The 23791-nt window shown below is 44.3% G+C and overlaps 2 protein-coding genes across 3 annotated transcripts in view; one reads left to right on the forward strand and one right to left on the reverse strand.

Moving 5' to 3' along the window:
• LOC140077882 (TSC22 domain family protein 3-like) overlaps positions 1-7762 on the reverse strand; it is a 42333-nt gene extending 34571 nt beyond the window's left edge. The window contains exon 1 of the mRNA XM_072125469.1: positions 7166-7762. Within this exon, the coding sequence (XP_071981570.1) occupies positions 7166-7497 (332 nt within the window). The 5' untranslated portion in view covers positions 7498-7762. The remainder of the gene's footprint in view (positions 1-7165) is intronic.
• RPS4X (ribosomal protein S4 X-linked) overlaps positions 1-23791 on the forward strand; it is a 501937-nt gene that overhangs the window by 388440 nt on the left and 89706 nt on the right. The window lies entirely within an intron of this gene.

Here is a 23791-nt window from a genome sequence, read left to right on the forward strand (position 1 = left end):
GGTCATGGGTTGTAAAGGTCTATTACAATTCACCGTGAATGAGCTGTGTGGCCGCAAATTATAAGTCAGGTCTTATTCCTACCCAGACTTTTGACACAACTGTTCAGCTTCCTATACAGAGTGCTAACCCCCTTTCCTCTTCACCACCCGCTTGTGTGCTTCACCCGAGCTCCAGCCCAGGTGAGCACACAGTCATGTGAATGAGACATTAGTAACAACCATGCAGAGAATTACAGCCTTCTCCCATTCACACACTAATAATTTAATGGGATGCAGGTAGACGAACCCAAGGATAGTCCATCTAGATAATCCCTCATTTTCATACAAGGCCAAGTTTTGCTTAGAAACACTGCAAGTAGAATTTCCTACAAAGGGAAAAAATGAAAGCTTATCTATTACCAGTCATCTAAAAGTACATGCCCTGGGCATAGAAAGACACAGAGAGAGCTTGTCCTATCCCTTCCATTAGGATTGTACCAGTCTTAAAAGAAAAATAGCAACACTAAAGAAAAATTACAAGAACCTCGTGTGGTGACGACAACCAATAAATTATACGAGTATAAAAACCAAAATGTAGGCTCTCCAGTTAATAAGAGAAATGTTGCCTCTTTTCGTGTCTTCTCTACTTTTAATGGGAAATGTGAAGAAAAGACTTGAGCGGCGTCATATAATTTATTGGTTGTACTACAGAATAAAGTCTGAAGGCAACTTACATTAATCCAACATAGCATTTATAATATCACGCCTGAGGCATAAAAACTGCTCCTGAAACCGTGCAGGTGTTCGCGGTAAAGGCTCCTGCTGAGCTTTTAACGCCCTGCGTGAGCACTTTTGAGCACGTCTTCCTTCTGTATGAGTGTTAATAAATGCTTGCAGTGTTCTGCTTCCAGCTGTAATGGAAAGTGCTATCATAGGGAAGGAACGGCATTCCAATGAACACAACAGCTCGTCCTTAAAGGGGTTGTCCAATTTTATCCTAAAGCTGTTTTAATGCTGCCTTGTATTGCCATAATTAAAATAAAATTCCCGGATCCCTCTGTTCCAGCACCAATGTTCCAGTTGTGGCTCCTGCAGTTTCCTTTCAGATGTTTGGTGGAAGGTCACTACTGCAGCTAGACCTTAGCCATAATCGGGAACTCTAAAATGGCAAGTCCAGGCTGAGGTCAGTCAGTGACATGTCCTGGGTAAATAGTCCACTGCTGAGGTCAGTCAGTGACATGTCCTGGGTAAATAGTCCACTGCTGAGGTCAGTCAGTGACATGTCCTGGGTTAATAGTCCACTGCTAAGGTCAGCCAGTGACATGTCCTGGGTGAAAAGGCCACTGCTGAGGTCAGTCAGTGACATGTCCTGGGTAAATAGTCCACTGCTGAGGTCAGCCAGTGACATGTCCTGGGTAAATAGTCCACTGCTGAGGTCAGTCAGTGACATGTCCTGGGTAAATAGTCCACTGCTAAGGTCAGCCAGTGACATGTCCTGGGTGAAAAGGCCACTGCTGAGGTCAGTCAGTGACATGTCCTGGGTAAATAGTCCACTGCTGAGGTCAGCCAGTGACATGTCCTGGGTAAATAGTCCACTGCTGAGGTCAGTCAGTGACATGTCCTGGGTAAATAGTCCACTGCTGAGGTCAGCCAGTGACATGTCCTGGGTGAATAGTCCACTGCTGAGGTCAGCCAGTGACATGTCCTGGGTAAATAGTCCACTGCTGAGGTCAGCCAGTGACATGTCCTGGGTGAAAAGGCCACTGCTGAGGTCAGTCAGTGACATGTCTTGGGTGAAGAGGCCACTGCTTGGAGGACATCTACCGCCAGGATGAAGGATAGTAAACCAAGTACACTTACATACTAGTATGTGTCCCCTTTGGCAGGATCCGCTCCTCTTTTATTTTCTTATGCACTTGTTTATACAAAAAAAGGCTTTATACATTATGCAAATGAGCCTGAGGGGCTCCAGGCTCAATTAACATCTATGGAGCTTGGAGACCCTCGGGTGAATTTGAATTTGCATAATCTTTAAACCCTTTTTTTGTAAAAACCAAGAAGATAAAAGAAGAGCAGGTCCTGCCAGTGGGGGCACACACCACTATGTCGGTGTGCTTGGTTTACAATCCTTCATCCTTGTGGTAGATTTCCTTTAAGTCAGTGACTGTGTGCAGAAGGGACCTGTCCTCAGATCATAAAACAGCAGCCAAATAGTAACTGCAGGAACCAGCACCAGGCTACTAGAACTGAAAACTGAAAAAGAGGGCATGTAAGTGTATTTCAATTATTTTAACATAATGCTATTTTAAAGGTACTTTAAAGGAAATCTTCCAACAAAATCCATCATGATAAACTAGAGACTTATAGATACAGGCATTGTGACTGTGGAAATCTTATTATATGTGTTATTCATGGTGCTCTTACTTCTAAAATCAAATTTTAAAATTATAATAATGAGCCAGAAGGGCTCTGTTGGATGTCACCAGAGGCTCCCCATGCTATAGCTTTACAAGCTGTTACAATGGGGATCATTTACTAATGGTCCGTCGGAGTTTCCCCACGATTTCCGTTTTGCTGCGAATTGCCCCGGGATTTTGGCGCACGCGATCGGATTTTGGCGCACTGGTGCCGGCTTGCAGGTGACAGAAATCAGGGGGTGGGCCATCGGACAACCTGACGGATTTGGACAATGCGCAGGATTTAAAATTTAGAAATGTGTTGCAAGACGCATACTTCCAAGCACCGGGAAGAAAAAGGTGAACTCCGGGGGACCTCGCCGCAGAAGCGATGGATGCAGGAACTCGGGCACATGAGCCTAGTGAATCGCGCCGGACCCGAATCCTTGTCAGACAACGCACTGCGGGATCGCGACAGGACCGGGTAAGTAAATCTGCCCTAATGTGTCTCTTGTTTATCATGCTACATATTGATGGCAGATTTTGTATAAAGTCACCATTGCTTCACTTCTGTGTCACTTGAACAGGGTGACTATAAGGCTACATTCGCGCGACCAGTGGGCGACACATATATGGCCGCAAGCTTGACATATATGGCCGCTATATTCACACTACCGTAGCGGGCAAGGGCAGTGCACGGGGAGAGGAGGAGGAGGTGAGCGCAGCTCACCCCCGCCCCTCTCCATAGGAAGTTATGTCGCACAGCGCCGTATTACGGGAAAAGATAGGACAGGTCCTATCTTTTTCCCGGGTACGGAGCGGTACGGTGCCGCACGTGTGCTGAACCGTACGCTCCCGTAGGGCGCCGTGCGCCCATTGCCGTCTATGGAGGACGTATATCGGCCGTATATACATCCTCCATACGGTAGTGTGAATGTAGCCTTAGTCTGTATTACAGGCACATTGTAACTGAATAATATTACTGAAAACGTAGATTTAGTGTATCATAACACACACATCCATTATACAACCACTATCATAGTCCCTAAAGGCATGCGTAAACATGGAGTATTTGTTCAGATAAATCCAATATAATAAGATTTTAAGCAGCAGCTTATAAGAAAACACACATCATGTCCTATGATTATACTGCTTAAAGACCTTATTTATTTGCTACTTGTCCACTTCATGGGAATTCCTGCTTCCGCTATGGTCAGAGGGTGAGATATACAGATATGTACCCCTAATCTCTAGAAGTGCAGTTGCTTCCACACAGGAAAAGATATATGATTTTTAGATCTTGGCTCCTACCCACCGTGAGAGCAAAAGCTCCAAAGTCAGAGCAGGACACTTCTTATTACACACTTACTACTTAGTTGATTTCACAAACATTTTACACTCTCAGACTAAGACAATTTCCTACTTTCAGGACCCTATAATCCAGCGGGTAAGAACTAGACAAAATGAGTTGTGAGTTTAAAGGGATTGTCCAATGTTCCATGCAGAAAAGTGGAGACGTATGATCCTTAAAGGGAACCTGTCATAAGGTATGTCATTTTCTTCTGAAGACAGGTTCCAGTATCTTAATGCATGTTCATTTCAAAAATGCCTTTGTCAGCAATATCCAATGCTTTTTAATTGTTTTACATTATTACATGGCCATACAGCACAAGATGTCTTCTCCTCAATCCTCAATCATGGCATTCTCTCCCTCAGCCTCTTCCCTGCTCCCCGAGTAAGGAGGAGAGAGGAGGGATTAAGAAGATGAAGACTTGTGCCTTTTGAACTGCCCCCGTGCAACTCACCTACTGACTCACCTACGCTACTGGCAGGAAGCCAGGTAATATCAAATAATCAATTAAAAACCTGATGACAGGTTCCCTGTAAAGGAATTGTCCAACTTGCACAACCCATGTCTGTACACCCTATCAGGGGACTATAACAATATAGATGTTTAAAATTGGGAGCCTTCCATATGAAAAACACACTTCATTGAGCCATAGCAGAGAGTGGCTAACAAGCAGTGCCTATGTGTGATGTGACTTTCCATGACAAAGTAAGCTGTATGCCAAGGATTCAGGGACTGAACCCCATAGGTAAAGACTTTACTGTGATAAAACAATCCCTTTAAAATGTTACCTCCATTTCAATTCTTGTCTTCTTCTATTACAATAGGGCTCATCTACTAAGGGTCCTGTAGCCGCGATTTGTTTTTTCCGGATATTACCGATTTGCACCGTTTTGCGCTGAATTGCCCCGGGTTTCGGCGCACGCGATCGGATTGTGGCGCATCGGATTGTGCCGTCAGACAACCCGAAGGATTCGGACAAACCGCAAAATTTAAAAAAAGAATTGTGTCGCAATATCAGCACTTACATGCCCCAGGAAGAAGAAGGTGAACTCCGGCGGACCTTGGCGCAGCAGCAACACCTGCTGGATATCGGGCGCACGACCTCAGTGAATCCCGGTAGACACGAATCCTCGTCAGACAACATGCCTGGACTGGACTGGGTAAGTAAATGTGCCCCAATATCTCATAAATTGATAGTCATGAGCCAATATATCTTTATAAAATAAGCAAAGAAGCAGCTGTGACCTGAGCCCCGATGGCAAGGACAGTGGCTTCCTATGACCCATAGATTTAATTACCACATTGGCAGCATCCAAAACAAGGTGCCGAGTCGTACAATCACTGTTAAGTGATTCAATCATACAGTAAATACTGTGCCAAGGTTCAAAATCCTGGGACATTCTGTATTCATACCAGGCCTATCAGTAATGGGTTGTCCGCTCTCAAAGTCAGATATTAAAATAGGACAGCCAAGATCTTTCATAACAAATGCATTGTCTATTAATATTTCAGCATAAGCCTCCCAGTAAGGAGCCCCCTGTTGTACAACTTGTTCTATCTCTATGAAAATGTATATAAATAATTCCTTCTAAGAAGAGGTAGCCATTACTTTCTTTCCTTATTAAACCCTGCATTACATATAAGAGGAATACTGGGTGTAGTAGTGGTTGTGTGTGCCCGTGTATATGTGTGTCCGCAGGTGTGCGCTGCATTGATCACAACATATAAACCCCACACACCCAAAACTAAATGAACTGGAATAATGACTTATTATAATTACACAGTGTCGTTTTTATTACAAAGAATAATTAAATCATTTTATAAGTTAGTCTTTTTTCAATTAAAGATTTCCACATGACTTGGGAGTTCCTGATTTCACCATGGGTAAGTACTACAGTCCGTAGAGGCCCTCCTAAAGGTGTTGTGTGAGCATACATTTAATTATATATATTGCTAGGGGACTATAAAACCTCATACTCATTTCACCCTGCTCCCGTTGCACCCCCATCATTTCACCCTGCTCCCGTCGCAACCCCATCATTTCACCCTGCTCCCGTCGCACCCCCATCATTTCACCCTGCTCCCGTCGCACCCCCATCATTTCACCCTGCTCCCGTCGCACCCCCATCATTTCACCCTGCTCCCGTCGCACCGCATCATTTCACCATGCTCCCGTTGCACCCCTATCATTTCACCCTGCTCCCGTCGCACCCCCATCATTTCACACTGCTCCCGTCGCACCCCCATCATTTCACCCTTCTCCCGTCGCACCCCCATCATTTCACCATGCTCCCGTCACACCCCCATCATTTCACCATGCTCCCGTTGCACCCCCATCATTTCACCCTGCTCCCGTCGCAACCCCATCATTTCACCCTGCTCCCGTCGCACCCCCATCATTTCACCCTGCTCCCGTCGCACCCCCATCATTTCACCCTGCTCCCGTCGCACCCCCATCATTTCACCCTGCTCCCGTTGCACCCCCATCATTTCACCATGCTCCCGTTGCACCCCTATCATTTCACCCTGCTCCCGTCGCACCCCCATCATTTCACACTGCTCCCGTCGCACCCCCATCATTTCACCCTTCTCCCGTCGCACCCCCATCATTTCACCATGCTCCCGTCGCACCCCCATCATTTCACCATGCTCCCGTTGCACCCCCATCATTTCACCCTGCTCCCGTCGCACCCCCATCATTTCTGGTCTCAGTTTGTATACATGGGACAGCAGTGCTATCACTTCCACAGCAGAGCGCCTGCTATAGCCTAAAACTCCTGCTGTAGCAGGTGTGCAGCAGGGGTCACCACATCACCGCTGGCCTTCATATAGAAACATAGGCCTGCAGTAATGGACCGTAGCTATATATAAAAAAAAAAATGGACAACCCCTTTCATGCCCACCCAACTTCTTCATCAATTGCTTATGCCATGTCTGGGTACAGGTGCACTATTGTCTATAACATAAACCCATTCTCATCACTTACCTATCTCCAATACCTTCTGTGAGGAGCGGTGCCCCCAAACAATGACAAATTTACCCATTCAAATGAAAGGACATGGATGAATTATTCATGGGGTGAATGATTTTGCTTATACAATGTACAACTTATACACCGTAGACAAATTGTAGACAAGTAGACATTAGTGTACTCAAAGGGTATTCCCGTCTTCGAAATTTATGGCATAACCACAGGGACCTGCATCTATCTTAACAACAGAGGTCCCAAAAAAAACATTGTGGCCACATTAAATGAAAAGGTGGCCATCTGTGTGCATTTCTCTCCATTCACTACTGTAAGATTGAAAGAAATAGCTATAAACATCCAAGACAAGAATGTCCCTTAATCATAAAGTCAAGTTATATTTTTGATGTTAAATCTCATCTGACAGAATTTCTAATAAAATGGCCGGTTGCTGTGCCAGAATGTGATGCTCACCTGTGGAAGAACAGAAGGATGGATAACATGGTCTGATCGATGTTGCTGTTGCAGATGCCTTCATTCAGAAGGTAGCAGGGATCTTTCACCACAGGTTCTAGGGAATCCTGCCTCATGATGGTGTTCAGCTTGTCAGTGTTGAGGTTCTCAAAAACCAGCTTCTCCCTTAATTGACGAAAATTGTTAACAGTGGGACTTCCTAGGTTGTTATTCTCTCCGCCGCCTTCCTCCATCTCGCTCTTGTTGGCGAGGTCAAGGCAGCAGCTACAGCAATCCAGACCGATAGGTGAACGGCAGTCTTCTTCTTCAGACATGTCTCTGGAACTATCCATAAAGTCATACGCAACCGGCTATGCTCCTTCAGATGACAGCTTGTGGCCAACAGCTGCAAAGAAGTTTTCGTTGTGTATAAATAAAGTCTGGCCTCACTTCTTCAGCTTTGGCAATAACCTTATAGCTGAGCGAGAACTCAGCACTTGCTTATCTGTGTGCTCACACCTCTGTGTGCTGTGTGTAGTAACCGGGAAGGGATTCTGTCTCTTTAATAGGCACATCCCAGTTGTTAAAGACTGAAACACAGTCCTCTAACTCCCCCAGAGGCAGAGCTAACGTGAAAAGACTTTACATAAGAGGACACAAGTCAGTGAAGGAGGGGACGGCCTCACGTGTGTGCACCGAGGAATGGACATAGATTGCTAGTAAGAGTCTTAGGATTTTTGTGTTATAGTCGATCCCTCCCAGAACATGTAACCAAGTCTCCTGATGTGCTGACTGTGCAGCATTTCTCTGACAGGAAAAACCTAGCAGTGATAGAATTCATGTTTCGCCACGTAAACCCTTAGGAGTTTCATATTTGGATTACTATAATGTAACAAGGTGTCTATTACTAATGCTAACAAGAAAAATAAAGTTAGATCTTAAAGCTAAATGAAGACAGCACTACAGGTGGTCCCCTACTTAAGGACACTTACAGACGACCCATAGTTACCCCTCTGCCCACTGTGACCTCTGGTGAAGATCTCCAGATGCTGTACTATAGTCCCAGACTGCAATGATCAGCTGTAAGGTGTCTGTAATGAAGCTTTATTGATAACGCTTGGTCCAATTACAGCGATTGTCACTGGGGCAAAAAAAAAATTATGTCTGGATCTACAATTATAAAATACACAGTTCCGACTTACATACAGATTTAACTTAAGAACAAACCTATGGAAACTTTCTTCTATGTAACCCGGAAACTACCTGTATTTGTCGGGCAAACCCTGCCTGCAATTTCGGATCAGACAAATGGGTACGTTATATCAGATCTAATTCCCCTCAAGGAGTGAATGGGTCAATGAAATGAACAGACTACACACAAGTTGATTCGCGGCCACGGAAAAATCAACCAAGGTCATGTGCGCGGAGCTTCTAACTAAAGATATTGGTTAAAATAGTGTTAAGAAAAAGTTAGTAAAATCTTCAAACTAATCCATGTTGGCACTGGGGTAAGCAGAGGTGGCACAGCAATGCTCAATTACATTAAAAATATATTGGCTATAGTGGGGACACTGTTACTATATTGGCTACTGTAGGAGCACTGTTATTATATAGGCTACTGTGGGGGCACCAGTACTGGCTGCTGTATTGCACTGCTACTATATGAGCTTATGAGGAGGACACTGCTACTTTATTGAATACTGTGGGGGTATTGCTAATATATTGTCTATGGTGGGAGCCCAATTACTATATTGGCTACTGTAGGGGCATGGAACAGTATTAAAGGGGTTGTTCAAAAACCATTTTAAATAATTGATATGGTTTTTCAATTTTCAAATATACTTTACGTATCAATTCCTTTTGGTTTTCAAGATCTCTGCTTGCTGAAGAGGTCAGAGGTCCGGGTCACAGCAGAGAAAGTAAATACGGCATTCAGCTCTGCTTCATCTGCCTCCTCTCAGCAAGCTGTATGCATTTAACTATTTTTTACTACATGGTGGTACACTGTATGTGTTTTATACTGCATGGCGGTACGCTGTTTCGGACTATAAGACGCACTGGACCATAAGACGCACCTAGGTTTTAGAGGTGGAAAAATAAGAAATTTTTTTTTCCCCCAAATAGTGAACTAAAACATTTAAAGGGAACCTACCACCACGAATCTACCTATAAAGGTAGATCGGGTGGTAGGTGGATGTATGGGACGTGAGGATAGCCCTTTTTAGAGCTAATCCTCACGTCCCCGCTAGCGTAGTATAAACTTTATTGCCCTAATATGTTAATTTAATTAAGCGGCTACCGGGGCGTGGAGTAGCCGGACACGAGGCTACACGGCGCGGCTACTCCACGCCCCAGTAGCTGCTTTCCCCCGCCTACCCTGTGATCTTCGGCGCGCAGCTCCTGGCAGCTGCGCGCCCTCGTCCGAGAAGCCGGAGTTCTGCGCATGCGCAGTAACTCCGGTCAAGATGCGCGATCTCGGGAACGAGGCCGGAGTTACTGCGCATGCGCAGAACTCCGGCTTCTCGGACGAGGGCGCGCAGCTGCCAGGAGCTGCGCGCCGAAGATCACAGGGTAGGCGGGGGAAAGCAGCTACTGGGGCGTGGAGTAGCCGCGCCGTGTAGCCTCGTGTCCGGCTACTCCACGCCCCGGTAGCCGCTTAATTAAATTAACATATTAGGGCAATAAAGTTTATACTACGCTAGCGGGGACGTGAGGATTAGCTCTAAAAAGGGCTATCCTCACGTCCCATACATCCACCTACCACCCGATCTACCTTTATAGGTAGATTCGTGGTGGTAGGTGCCCTTTAATAAAGTAACTGTAAAGTAGCGGCGCCTTAAGGGGAGGTGCAGCTATGTTTCTCTATGGAAAGGGGTAAGGGCGAGCAGCCCTCACCCCCTCCTCCTCTCCCGGGCACCGACGCGTGCCCGCCGTGCTACGTACGGCTGGCACACGTTCATGTGAATGTAGCCTAAGGGGACTGTGTAGGGGATACTTTTATTAGGGGTCATTGTGTGACATTTGGTGAAGTTTTAATAGTGTACTGTGTTCAGGGAGAATTAATGGGGACACTTTATTAGGGGACATTTTATGGGACACTGTTACCTGATGCTGAAGGATGGCTCCCGTGCCGACACTACAAGTGTTCTGTCAGATTCAGCCCTATACAGAACACTTGGTGGTCGGGGGTAGTGCCGTTCCTTTGACCCAATTGGCTAGGGCTTGGCTAGCAACAAGCTCAGCCAACCAGTGTTGGGGGCAGAATTAGTGATGGGAATTACAGCTCTTTAGATAGAATTATGCTGACACCTAGTCAGGGGGTCTCAAGAGTTACCAGGGCATTATAGGTATGAGTATATGTGACAATGGTCACAAGAGCTTACAATCTATGAGGAGGAGGGGCACTTTCGGTGACAGTGCTTGTACAATGGCCACAAGAGCTTACAATCTATGAGCAGGAGGAGAGGACACAGGAGATGACAGTGCTTGTACAATGGTCACAAGAGCTTACAATCTATGAGGAGGAGAGGACACAGGAGATGACAGTGCTTGTACAATGGTCACAAGAGCTTACAATCTATGAGGAGGGGGACACAGGAGGTGACAGTGCTTGTACAATGGTCACATGAGCTTACAATCTATGAGGAGGAGGAGGACACAGGAGGTGACAGTGCTTGTACAATGGTCACAAGAGCTTACAATCTATGAGGAGGAGAGGACACAGGAGATGACAGTGCTTGTACAATGGTCACAAGAGCTTACAATCTATGAGGAGGAGAGGACACAGGAGATGACAGTGCTTGTACAATGGTCACAAGAGCTTACAATCTATAAGGAGGAAGGGACACAGGAGGTGACAGTGCTTGTACAATGGTCACATGAGCTTACAATCTATGAGGAGGAGGAGGACACAGGAGGTGACAGTGCTTGTACAATGGTCACAAGAGCTTACAATGTATGAGGAGGAGGGGCACTGGCGGTGACAATGCTTGTACAATGGTCACAAGAGCTTACAATGTATGAGGAGGAGGGGCACTGGCGGTGACAATGCTTGTACAATGGTCACAGGAGCTTACAATGTATGAGGAGGAGGGGCACTGGCGGTGACAATGCTTGTACAATGGTCACAAGAGCTTACAATCTATGAGGAGGAGGGGACACAGGAGATGACAGTGCTTGTACAATGGCCACAAGAGCTTACAATCTATGAGGAGGAGGAGACACAGGAGATGACAGTGCTTGTACAATGGCCACAAGAGCTTACACTCTATGAGCAGGAGGAGGAGGACACAGGAGGTGACATAGACTGTAAGCTCCTGTTACATTGTATAAGCACTGTTTGGGAATTGTTTCACCTGTTTCACACACCTGTGAGCACAGCACAGCAGGTACAGGGGCAGAGACTCCAGTATTGGTCACACTTCCTGTTCCCTCTAGTGTTATTTGATGCCCCTGCAGCACGAGCAGCTGGGACTCTGGTAGAAGATAGTGATCTGTCCGGTATCAGTCACAGTGGGGGTCATTTACTAAGGGCCCGATTCGCGTTTTCCCGACGTGTTACCCAAATATTTCCGATTTGCGCCGATTGTACCTGAATTGCCCCGGGATTGTGGCGCACGCGATCGGATTGTGGCGCATCGGCGCCGGCATGCGCGCGACGGAAATCGGGGGGGCGTGGCCGCACAAAAACCCGACGTATTCGGAAAAACCGCCGCATTTAAAAACCGAAAAAGTGTCGCTTGGGGACCGCTTACCTTCACCTGGTCCGAGGTGGTGCATTCCGGCGCGATGAGATGACTTTCAGCGCAGCAGCGCCACCTGGTGGACGGCGGAAGAACTGCCTTCTTAAATCCCGGTCGGACCCGAATCCAGAGCAGAGAACGCGCCGCTGGATCGCGAATGGGCGAGATAAGTAAATCTGCCCCAGTGAGTGCTCCGTGCAGAGGGGGCGTGGCTTGTGCTTCCTTCCTCAGATAACCTGGAAGTGGCTGTCACAGTCTGTGTGCACTGCACGAGCTCCATTGCTCACAGACACTAGCAGGCGGCAGCTGTGTGTAGCCGAGCTCAGCACTGCCCCTGCGCTTACTGCTATGTGCCGTCCTCCATTCCCTCCTGCAGTGGAGGGCTGAGATGCCGGCACATTCGGACTATAAGACGCACCACAGTTTTTTCCCCATCTTCTGGGGAAAAAATGTGCGTCTTATAGTCCAAAAAATACAGTATTTTATAGTACATGGCGGCATGCTGTATGCATCTTATACTATATGGCGGCATGCTGTATGCATTTTATACTACATAGCAGCACAATGTATCTATTTTATACTACATGGTAGCACAATGTATCTATTTTGGCAGCATGCTTTATGCATTTTTTTACTACGTGGCGTCATGTTGCGTGCATTTTATACTACATGGCGGCAGGCTGTATGCCTTTTGTACTACATGGTGGCACACTGTATGCATTTTATACTACATGGTGGCAAGCTGTATGAATTTTATACTACATGGCGGTACGCTGTATGCATTTTATACTACATGGCGGTAAGTCGTGTGCATTTTATACTACATGGCGGCACGCTGAATGCATTTTGCATTGCTTTATTTTCCCACCAAACCAATATGATGGATCTGGTCCTGACACTCCCTGATATATTACATACATGGGGGGGGGGGGTCTCTCTATAGCTTGCCTCGGGCAGCAGAAAGGCTTGGTACACCCCTGGGACTGACATTACCCTGCACTCTCGGAGAGACCTGTAAAGAGTGAGAGCGTGTATATTTCAGACATGTGGTGGGAGGCTGTCACTATTATTCTACAATGACAGGCGCCCAGCTGACAATTCAGGACAATATTGGTGGCTGATGCTTATTAAAGAATTGTACACAACAATTAAAAATAAAAGACAATATCAGTACAAAGTGTTTTACAAAGATATGTGCACTACAGTTTTTCAGAGAACCACGTGAGATCTTGCATTCACCATATCTTATGTAAACTATGAAGGCTAATAGTTCATATTCCAACACAGCATTATTAAGGACCTACGCTTCCCATAACCAAATAGATTGTGAACTACAACTTATTTACTAGTAAACAGCACTATGTGTGTTTAGCAGTGAGAGACACATCCTTCCATTATTTGTAGATACACACAGAATTCATTTTATACAGTTCCCCTACCAAAATTAATTGGTGGTATATTATATAAACTATCCATTTAAAGGGGTGTTCCCACGAAGAAAAGATTCTTAAATATACTTAGAATAACAAAATAACACATTGGGGCTCATTTACTAAGGGTCGCGGATTGCACTTTCTTCAGACTTTCCAGTGTTTTTGCGTTTTGCACGGCTGTGACAGGTATTAAACAGGTGTCTGCGCTAGCATTGTGTCGCACGCGATCAGATTTTGTCGCAGCTGCGCTGTCTTTCATGGATCAGAAATTGGGGGGGCCTACCATCGGACAATCGAACTGATTCGGACTGAACGCGGGACTTAACTCTCAAATTGTGTCGCAAGACAATGCACTTACATGCACCAGGAAGAAGAAGGTGAACTCTGTCGGACCTGAGCGGGGAAACGACACATGAACGATCTTAGTGAATTGAGTGCATTCTCGTTGGACAATGCACTTTTGGGGTACTTCGTCGGACAGGTAAGTAAATGTGCCCCATTATCTTTTCACTGTTATTAACACAAATACAGCATTTCACAGATATAATTCCAACGTGTCTCTATCGGTCCTGGTGTACAAAATTTGGTTTCCCTGGATCGGACCGTAAATCTTCTGACTAGGACGAATTCTTCTCATGAATAGCCTCTCCTGTCTGCGCACTGCAGAGCTCTTTGCCTCCGGCCCCTTCCCCCTGCATTACAAGACTGTCAGGATCATTGGATTCTCTGGACCACCGCGGGAGGTGGTTCTAGCTGACACCTGGGACCGGAGTCTAAGTGGCACCTGGTATTCACCAGAGCGCGCCGCAAAGCGGGTTGGACTTGCTGCGGCAGGGTACCACCAGGTCGTTCCACAGGTGCGACTAGCCCGCGGAGGTCGAGGTACCTTAGCGGAAGACAGTCTCGAGGTCAGGTCCAGGCTCAGGGTCAGGGCAGGCGGCAGAGATGCAAGGTCAAGTCCAAATCTGGGCTCAGCAATGGGAACGGGAACACAGGCACACGGAACACAGCAACACGGAGGACACACAGGAAAGCTGGAATTCACAGGAACGCTGCAATACACAGGAATACACAGGAACGCAGGAATACATAGAAGGAGTACAGGAACAATCACCAGGAAGCTTTCTCTTAGGCTGTGAGGCAGAAAGATCCGGCAGAGGACACAGGAAGAGGCAGGATTTTTAAAGGTGAGGTGTTCAGCCAGCGCACCAATTAGCGGTGCACTGGCCCTTAAAATTTTCGGCAGCAGCCGCGCGCGCCCCACGCGGCAGTCCGGGGAAGAGCAGGATCCGGGAGAGGTAAGTGAGCTGGCCGGGCTGCAGCGGTGGCACACAGAGGAGCACGGATGCGCCCACAAGACAGGGATCGCAGGAGCACCCGTGACAAAGACCAGCTCAGACACAGGCACTTCCTGCTGGCAAGCAGCAGCGTGCAGGAACTTTCTTATGTTACTAGTATAAATGTAGAATGCTGATCCAGAGATCTGTCCAGATGTCTGCAGAATGTCTATAAGGTAATGTTTGGTGGGATTTTTCTGACCCATTATAGCTAGATTTCAACTGATAATGAAACACTCTACTTTGCAACTTACCTTTCAAAATTGAAAGGTTCCACTTTATTGTTTGTTTTAGATTGTATTGAAACAGCACAATAAAATAAGCCTCAGTGTTTGTTTACATTTAAAAGTCATGAGGTTCATTTCTATGTTTTCAAGTGATTATGGGTTTATTTTTTTTAACTGCACAAACTCTATGAGCTACGGGCTTTTCTGTAGGAATGGGCTTCATCTCAGTAGGGAAATATTAAAAGGTGTATAAAGGGTCTTCCGGCGATTCACTAAGGCAGTTCCTCTGACGTCCACCAGGTGTTGCTGCTGCGCTGAAGAGCACTGGAGTTCACCGAGGCATCCTGGGTGAAGGTAAGCACATGTCCCGCAACACTTTTTTTAAAAAATGCGGCGGTTTCCCTGAATCCGTCGGGTTTTCGTTTGGTCACGCCCCCCGATTTCCATCGCGTGCATGCTGGCGCCGATGCGCCACAATCCGATCGCGTGCGCCAAAAACCCGGGGCAATTCAGGGAAAATCGGCGCAAATCAGAAATATTCGGGTAACACGTCGGGAAAACGCCCTTAGTAAATGACCCCCATTGTGTACATTATTTGGCACCAATATATAAGAAGTACATTGCAGTAACCAAAGTGTGTGCAAAGGAGAAGAAACAAGGTAATAAGGGGAATCGGCGCATAGAATACAATGATGGATTATCAAACTTGTGGTTATTCAGTTTTGAAAAAAAGACCTTAATGGTGCAATGTAACTACAATGCACAAATACTTGCATTGACTCTTTACTGAAAGGACTCACAGGCTGAGCCCTTCACATACATGACACCCTCTGTTAAACCCTTAAGGGCCGTTCCACACTTGCGAGTGTGATGCGATGAACTCAGATCACACTCGCTCGCAACGCGTGCTGCCCGGATCTCCTGGCCCGAACGCTGCAAACCGGAACCGAACGCTGCAAGCCATAGTTTGTAAAGAAAAATGCTTCAATGTGTCCATATTTACAATGTTACTTCTACAATGCGATGGCAAATCTTTCTACCAGATTGAAGATGAGTCTCTCTCTGCTCCTGTTTGTTACACAGCTGTCAGTGTTGACCTTTTCTGCTCTCTCCCTCGCTGTAGTATGCTATAAGCACTATTTTCAAAGATGAAACTGAAACTGAATGGGTTAATCCTCCCTTCCAGAGCTGTTTAACGAAACACAGGTAGAGTAGATGTGAACTCATGCAGCCTCCAGAGACTGTAGGCTGGAATATAGATCTCAATGGGAGGAAGTAGCTTGATTTTTTTTACAAACTAATCAGAATTTGTAAATGAAGTATATTAGAAAAATGTTCACCACATCCCCCCACGCAACACAGTTACGCTTCATGGCTGCCACACAGGTAGAAGTTGAGGGCTGTTAAGTCAGGATAATGAGAAGGAAATCCCACATCACCTTTCCGTCCTATTCAATACCCTGGAAAAATATCATCAAGTTAAGCTTCTTACATCTCTGCGGTGGGGTGGTGCCTCATCTTTATCTTGATCATTTTGATCATCCTCATCTTAAAGTTATTTTTCCAAATTAACCCCCGGTCTGACAATCTACTCTAAACAGATCTAGATACATCTATAAAAACAACTCAAGGCTACATTCACCCCCGCCCCTCTCCATAGCATGGCGCCGTATTCCGGGGAAAGATAGGACATGTCCTATCTTTCTCCCGGCCACGAAACGGCACGGTGCTGCATGTTTGCGGCACCGTATGCTGCCATATGGCGCTGTACGGCCATTTCCTTGTATGGGGATGTATACATGCCATATATATGTTAGCTGTATATATGTCCCCCATACATTTGTGTGAATTTAGCCTAATACTACATATTGCTGCCATAATTCAATTCAGGATTCAAAAAGGTCATTATTATTATTAATTATTTTTAGTATACCACTTTTGAAGCGTGAACCATGATACCCTATTTACAGGGTTCACGTCTTTTGTAAAAGTTTGAAGGCTCGTTAAAGCATTGTTGACACTGAAGCTCCTATGTTGGTCATATCTAAAATTAACCCCGAAGTTCCCTAAATTTGTCTTTCAGAACGGAATGTTTTGAGACAGTTTCGTAATGCTGCCTGTCTCAAGGAGAATTAAAACACAATTCAGATTGCATAACTGCTTAAAGCGGCGACATTACAATGTCTCATGTGGAGGCTCACTCAACAATAAAAAAATGTTATGTAGGCAACTTGTGATATTGTCATGTGATATTGTATGTACGGTACATAAGGTACATGAGATGCTGCTTGTGTTCTTAATTACCAGTATACCTTGGTATCCAGAAAATGTTCTACAAATAGTTTTGTACACACAGTACATGTGGCTTATCTACTAACACTACAAGATATCAGGATACAAAATACTGTGGCCGCTATTCAGCACTGGTATATGGGCACTGCCATATCGGCTTCATTGGAGGGCGCTGATTGGTTGCCAGGACAGCTGAGAGTCTGTAAGAGGATCCTATAGCTGCCATTTGGCAGTCTCTATTACAGTCTGCCCGAGGATAGTTTTCCATGCCAGGTGGGAATGGCAAGGTATAGGAAGAATTAATGGTGACTCTAGGGATGATGGTAGGGATTGACAAGGAGGGTTCTATATACTTGCATGTATGTGCTTCACAGTGTATGTGCTTATTGCACCATGGCGTAAATGTCTAGTCATCCATTGCTCTACATGAGTCAATTTAAATACCAAACCAAAAATGTATTCTCTGGAGTACTCACTATAAATATGGCACCCGTGGCAAGGCCTATTATAAAATACCATAAAGGAGGAACCACCATAGTATAACAAATTTACTTTATTGAATTAATACACTTAATAAATATACAAATAAATAAATAAATTCATATAAATAAAGTGTAAGTGCATTCACAAATGTATCGGCACTTTGGTACAAAATTTGTGCTGAAAAACCCTAACTTGGCATGGAGATGGTGTGAAGGGGAAAATAAACGTAATTACTGGCATTTCACAAGTAATTGTGATTATTTCAGATTGTTTTTGGTCATGCTTTGGACATTTTTTGAATGGTTCCCACAAGGTCACATTATATTGCATGTTAACACAGTAGTGTTTTTACATTACTACTACGCACTACTACTAGTACTACTCACAGTAGTCTTTTTACATTACAGGCAGTCCCTGGGTTACATACAAGATAGGGTCTGTAGGTTTGTTCTTAAGTTGAGTGTTTATGTAAGTCGGAACTGTATACTTTATCATTGTAACCCCAGCCAAACTTTTTTTGGTCTCTGTGACAATTGGATTTTAAAAATGTTGGGTTGTCATTAGAACCAGGATTAACAATAAAGCTTCATTACAGACACCTGTGATAACTGTTACAGCTGTTTATTGTAGTCTAGGACTAAAGTACAGTAAATTACCAACATCCAGAGGTCCGTTTGTAACTAGGGGTCGTATGTAAGTCAGGTGTTCTTAAGTAGGGGACCGCCTGTACTACTACTCACTACTACTAGTACTACTCACAGTAGTCTTTTTACATTACTAATTACAAAGTGCCCAGAGCACCAGTTTAAGATACATCCAATTATAGTTGCAAATAAAATACACAGAATATGTTTTTCAATAAAATACAGTTTTATTAAATTATTAATGTACTAGAGGTCCAACATCCCACCCCTACCAATCGCATATGCATATATCAAAATAATATATATATATCAAGCTCATACACCTAATAGTACACCTAAGAAAATCACTAGCAACATACATGTGAGTATGGCTATATACACTGGTTGGTAAAAGAGGTCCCTGAAACAAATGTGTGATTGTGCAGTGTTCACAATGTTCAAGTCAAAAATACCTCAAAAATGTTTCTGAGAAAAGTGTGAACAAAGTGAACACTGCACAATCACACAATTGTTTCAGGGACCTCTTTTACCAACCAGTGTATATAGCCATACTCGCATGTATGTTGCTAGTGATTTTCTTAGGTGTACTATTAGGTGTATTAGTTTGATATTATTTTGATATATGCATATGCGATTGGTAGGGGTGGGATGTTGGACCTCTAGTACATTCATAATTTAATAAAACTGTATTTTATTGAAAAACATATTCTGTGTATTTTATTTGCAACTATAATTGGGTGTACCTTAAACTGGTGTACTGGACACGTTGTAATTTGTTTTTGTTTGTTGCTGATACTATCCGTGAGCACATGTTTTTGGACCCCTAATGGATGGAATGATATCTGTTGAGTAGCCCCAATCCTTTACCCATTTTTACATTACTACTACTCACTACTACTACTGCTACTACTACTACTACTACTACTCACAGTAGTCTTTTTACATTACTACTACTCACTACTACTACTCACAGTAGTCTTTTTACATTACTACTACTCACTACTACTACTACTACTCACAGTAGTCTTTTTACATTACTACTACTCACTACTACTACTACTACTCACAGTAGTCTTTTTACATTACTACTACTCACTTCTACTACTACTACTCACAGTAGTCTTTTTACATTGTCGCCTGCCAATGACTGGACACAAACAGCAGTCCAGGGGACCTTTGTTTGTGGCCAGGGAAGGTGCACATAGGGTAGGCTTACTTCGATTTTCAAAACTACCTATTTTTCCTGCTTATCAACTTCTGGCTGTTCATTTGCTGCGCTGGACAAGTGCCATTGTAACAAGACAATTAGTAAAATGCCCAACAACAATATTCTGTAATAGAAAAGTAGAGCAAAGTAAGACAAGTTGAAGCTTGACACTAATTGAAAAACAGAAGTTGCATATGTACCATTCATCATGCCCAGCAACATAAATATGTCAAAGACACAAGTCCTAATGACATAATTACACAGCATCAGAACACGTCCTTGCAACAGTATCTGAAAATCTGCCACACTGTGTTTGCGTCTAGCACAGGTAAAGAACATATAGTTCCTTTCCAGAAGTGCTGTAACTACTGATATAATCACTTAGTCAGCCGGGTTACATGGCTTGTCCTACAAAGCCGAAATGTAGCTGCACATAACCTGAATGATTCTCAAGCCTTTACAAGCCACTTGGGGGTTTTCATTTTTTATTTTCTCAATGTCATATTATCATTATTGGGCTGTTTATTGCTAAAAAAAAACTCAAAAACTCTGTTAAAAGGAACCTGAAGGTCCCCAAATCACCCACAGATAAAGACAGTGTTGTATGGGGCACTGTACGTGTTTGTTTTCGGAAATTTCTGTCCTGACGTTCTAGTGATAGATTTGGTCCACTCGCATTGTACCGAAAATATATATATATCTATATATAGATATATAGATATATATGATCACTAGGGACGAGATATTCCATATAAAACAGCTTAGTGAAAAATGGGCTCCCTTACCTTAAGCTTTGACATTGCAGTAATAGTGCTGGTGGATATTAATAGACTAAAAGCAATTACTACACCTTAGAAATTTGGTAAACTGCTTTTGGTAAATCAGTTGGGATCAGACATTTTTATGTCAGTTTTTTTCTCTTTGCTCTGTGATTGTTATGTATGACTTTGTTTTTTCTGTGTTTTGTTAATATTGTCTCTTGTTGAAAAATAAAGAAAAAATTTATTTAAAAAAAAGAGATATATATATGATCACTGGGAGACAGGAAACGCATGGACAGGAAAGCTGTGCTCTATAAAATGGTGGTTTTACACTTGAGGTAATTCTGGATCTGGTTTACACCTTTTGTGGGGTGCTTGATAGATTATCAATATAAGTGCATGCGGGACCTTAGTGATCATCTGATTGTATCATCTTCCTTCTGCCGAAATGAAAAGAGAACAGAGCTGGAGTCCTGGCTTTGTTCTCACAAGTCCATTATACCATACAGGGTCTATTTTCAACGTCATAGTACAGCAAAGGGCGCAGGCCCTAAACTCACCCACAAACGCTGTCACTAACGTAAAAAAAAATCTTGCAAACCTTAATGGTTAGGGACCTCTGGTTGACAATCCCTTCTCTGACTAGGCACAGGTCAAGGTGAATTGGGTTCAGGGCAGGTATGGTGTACGACAAGCAAGCAGGAGCACAGGCAGGATACAGGGTCAGTTGCTGGTTTGGAGTACAAGATAAAGCTGACATAGACAGTGGGTACACAGGTATAGTCCTGGCTCAGGCACATGGGTACACAGGGTTCTGGCCCAGGCAGGGCATACACAGTGTTCCAGCTCAGGATGTGGATACACAGTGTACCGGTCTCAGGCTGCGGGTACTCAGGGTTCTGTCTCAGGCTGTGGATACATGGGGTACCGGCTCAAGCTATAAGTAGTGCACAGGAATCCAGAAAACAGACAGGAGTACCACAGGTCACAGAAGAAACAAAATAACAACAAGTGAACTGAGCATTAGCAATTTAACCAGTTTTTCTCAACCTACAACTGAGAAACACAAAGATCCTAGACAATGACACCACTCAGCTTTCCTGAGAACAGACACCAAGCTGATTTCAGGCAATAAACCCTGCAGGGCAGCTAAGAATGATGCACAGCAGTCTAGCCCTGGGTGAGATCAGTCACCTCAGCATTGAGCTATCAGAATGCAAACAGAGGATTGTGACAGTAAGTGTGTGTTATCTGTGCTGTCATCATCCTCAATCAACAAGATGCAACTGAGGATGCGCTGATAAACATTTCTCACTCTTTACTAGTATGAACACAGGTCTGTTTCTTTCAAGCAGTTTTGATTAATTATGTCCAACACAGAGTAGTCTCCTTTCTGGCTCACAAACAGTTAACCTTCTAAGATGGACGGTCCTTATTCTATCAGTGTTGGAATCATTCTGAGATCACATAAAAGGTCTTGTTATAGTTCACACTTGACCAAGCTTGTGTGTATTTTGTCTGCTTATATCTAGTATCTTCTGGTCCCTTGTCTTGTCTTTCTGGCTATCCCTATTGTCTATAGATTTGGTACTTTGTTGTCCTCTAGGTTTCTGACACTTTGTCTGTTGTTATCCCCATGGCTTCATGCAAATGGCTGTGTGTTCACCTGGACCATAACCCCAGGTGTAGCACACAACTATGAAAGGGAAATGAACGCTACTCACCTCTCTCCATTAAAGCCAAGTGGCCTGGCTGACTCTGTCACCAAGCGGGTAGACACTGTGTGCTCACCTGACCGTGACTGAGTGCCATAAACGTCTATGGTGGCCGTGATCTGGCTGCAAATTTTGGGGCCTGATCACTGCCCCCATATGGTCATGTTAATGCGGCCTTAGAGTTAAAGGAATTGTCCACTTTCAGCAAATAATTGATATTCTTTGTGAAATGAAAAGTTATACATCTTTCCAATATAGGAAGAAGCTGTTGGTGGTTTGGTGGTTTCCTCTAAGTAGGTAGTGAAGGTTTGGTGGCTTCATCTTTAGAGCGCAGTCTGTGTCCGTCTCTCCATTCCGAGCCTGCCCCGTTACAAAGAAAATATATATTTGTTCACAAGTGAATGTAAATGTTCACAACATATTCAACATACCTGCAATATATTTGTTGCAGAAAATAAAGCTACAGCTGTTACTTCACGCTCCATTTATTACATGAAATCTTGAAATAAAAGCAGCAGCAGCTTTCGGTTTTACAGTATCCTATACAATTTAATGATTCAAGAATAACATCATAATCGTAATCATAATTTTACAAATTTTTACAACATAACCCAAAATTGACAAACTCTGGGCATTTAAAAACAAATCTGTATGGCATTAAAATACTGTAGTGGCAAGCAGGGGTGCCATAAGCACTATGTGTGCCTAAGGCAGTCATTTCACAGTGTGGCCTTCATTGGGGCACATTTACTTAACCGGTCTGAGAAGTTCACCGAAAGTGCATTGTCCAACGATAATAAACTGTGCCACGATTCACTAAGATCATGCGCCCGATATTCTGCATGTGTCGCTTTCCCAGCTCAGGTCCGACGTAATTCGCCTTCTTCCTGGTGCATGTAAGTGCATTGCAACACAATTTGAAAGTTAAATCTCGCCCCCGATTTCTGTTGCATGAAAGCCAGCACAGCTGCGCCAAAAAACGATCGTGTGTGACATAATCCCAGCGCAGACACCTGTTAAATACCTGTCCAAGCCGTGCAAACCTCGAAAATGACGGAAAGTCAGACGAAAGTGTGATCCACAACCCTTAGTAAGTAAGCCCCATTGACTTTTAACTGATGTCCTTTTGCTCATTTTATGATCCCCACATTTTTTAAAGTTCAATCCTGCGCACAGTCCAAATCAGTCGGATTGTCCGGCGGCTCGCCCCCCAATTTGTGTCGCATGGAAGCCAGCGCAGCTACACCAAAAAATGGTTCACGTGCGCCAAAATCCCACCGCACACACCTGTTAAATACCTGTCCAAGCCATGCAATCCCCGAACAATGTGCAAAGTCCGACGAAAGTGCAGAGTGTGGCCGTTATTCACACGAACATATGGGGGACGTATATACGGGCCAAGTATAAGCGGCCGATATATATGTCCCCCACACACCGCAATGGACTCACGGCACCCAACGGGAGCGGTTCCCCCTGTAGAAAGATAGGACATGTCCTTGTGCCATATATTCCTATGGAGAGGGGCAGGGTGAGCGGTGCTCTCCCCCTACTCCACTCCCCCGCCACTGCCGAGTACCCACCGTGCTACGGTACAGCGGGCAACGGCAGTGTGAATGTAGCCTTAGTAAATGAACCCCAGTGTGTGATTAGAGCCCATGAAAAAACATAATTTTTTTACATTTAAAAAAATTCAAATGACACACACACACCCTTGCCCTTTAATACAAACATAAATAAATAACATAAATATCCTAATGTTCCAAAATGCCCAATCTATTAACATATAAAAGTATCAAATACTATGGA

The sequence above is a fragment of the Engystomops pustulosus genome, chromosome 9 (assembly GCF_040894005.1).
Source record: "Engystomops pustulosus chromosome 9, aEngPut4.maternal, whole genome shotgun sequence".
In the NCBI taxonomy this organism is placed as follows: Eukaryota; Metazoa; Chordata; class Amphibia; order Anura; family Leptodactylidae; genus Engystomops; species Engystomops pustulosus.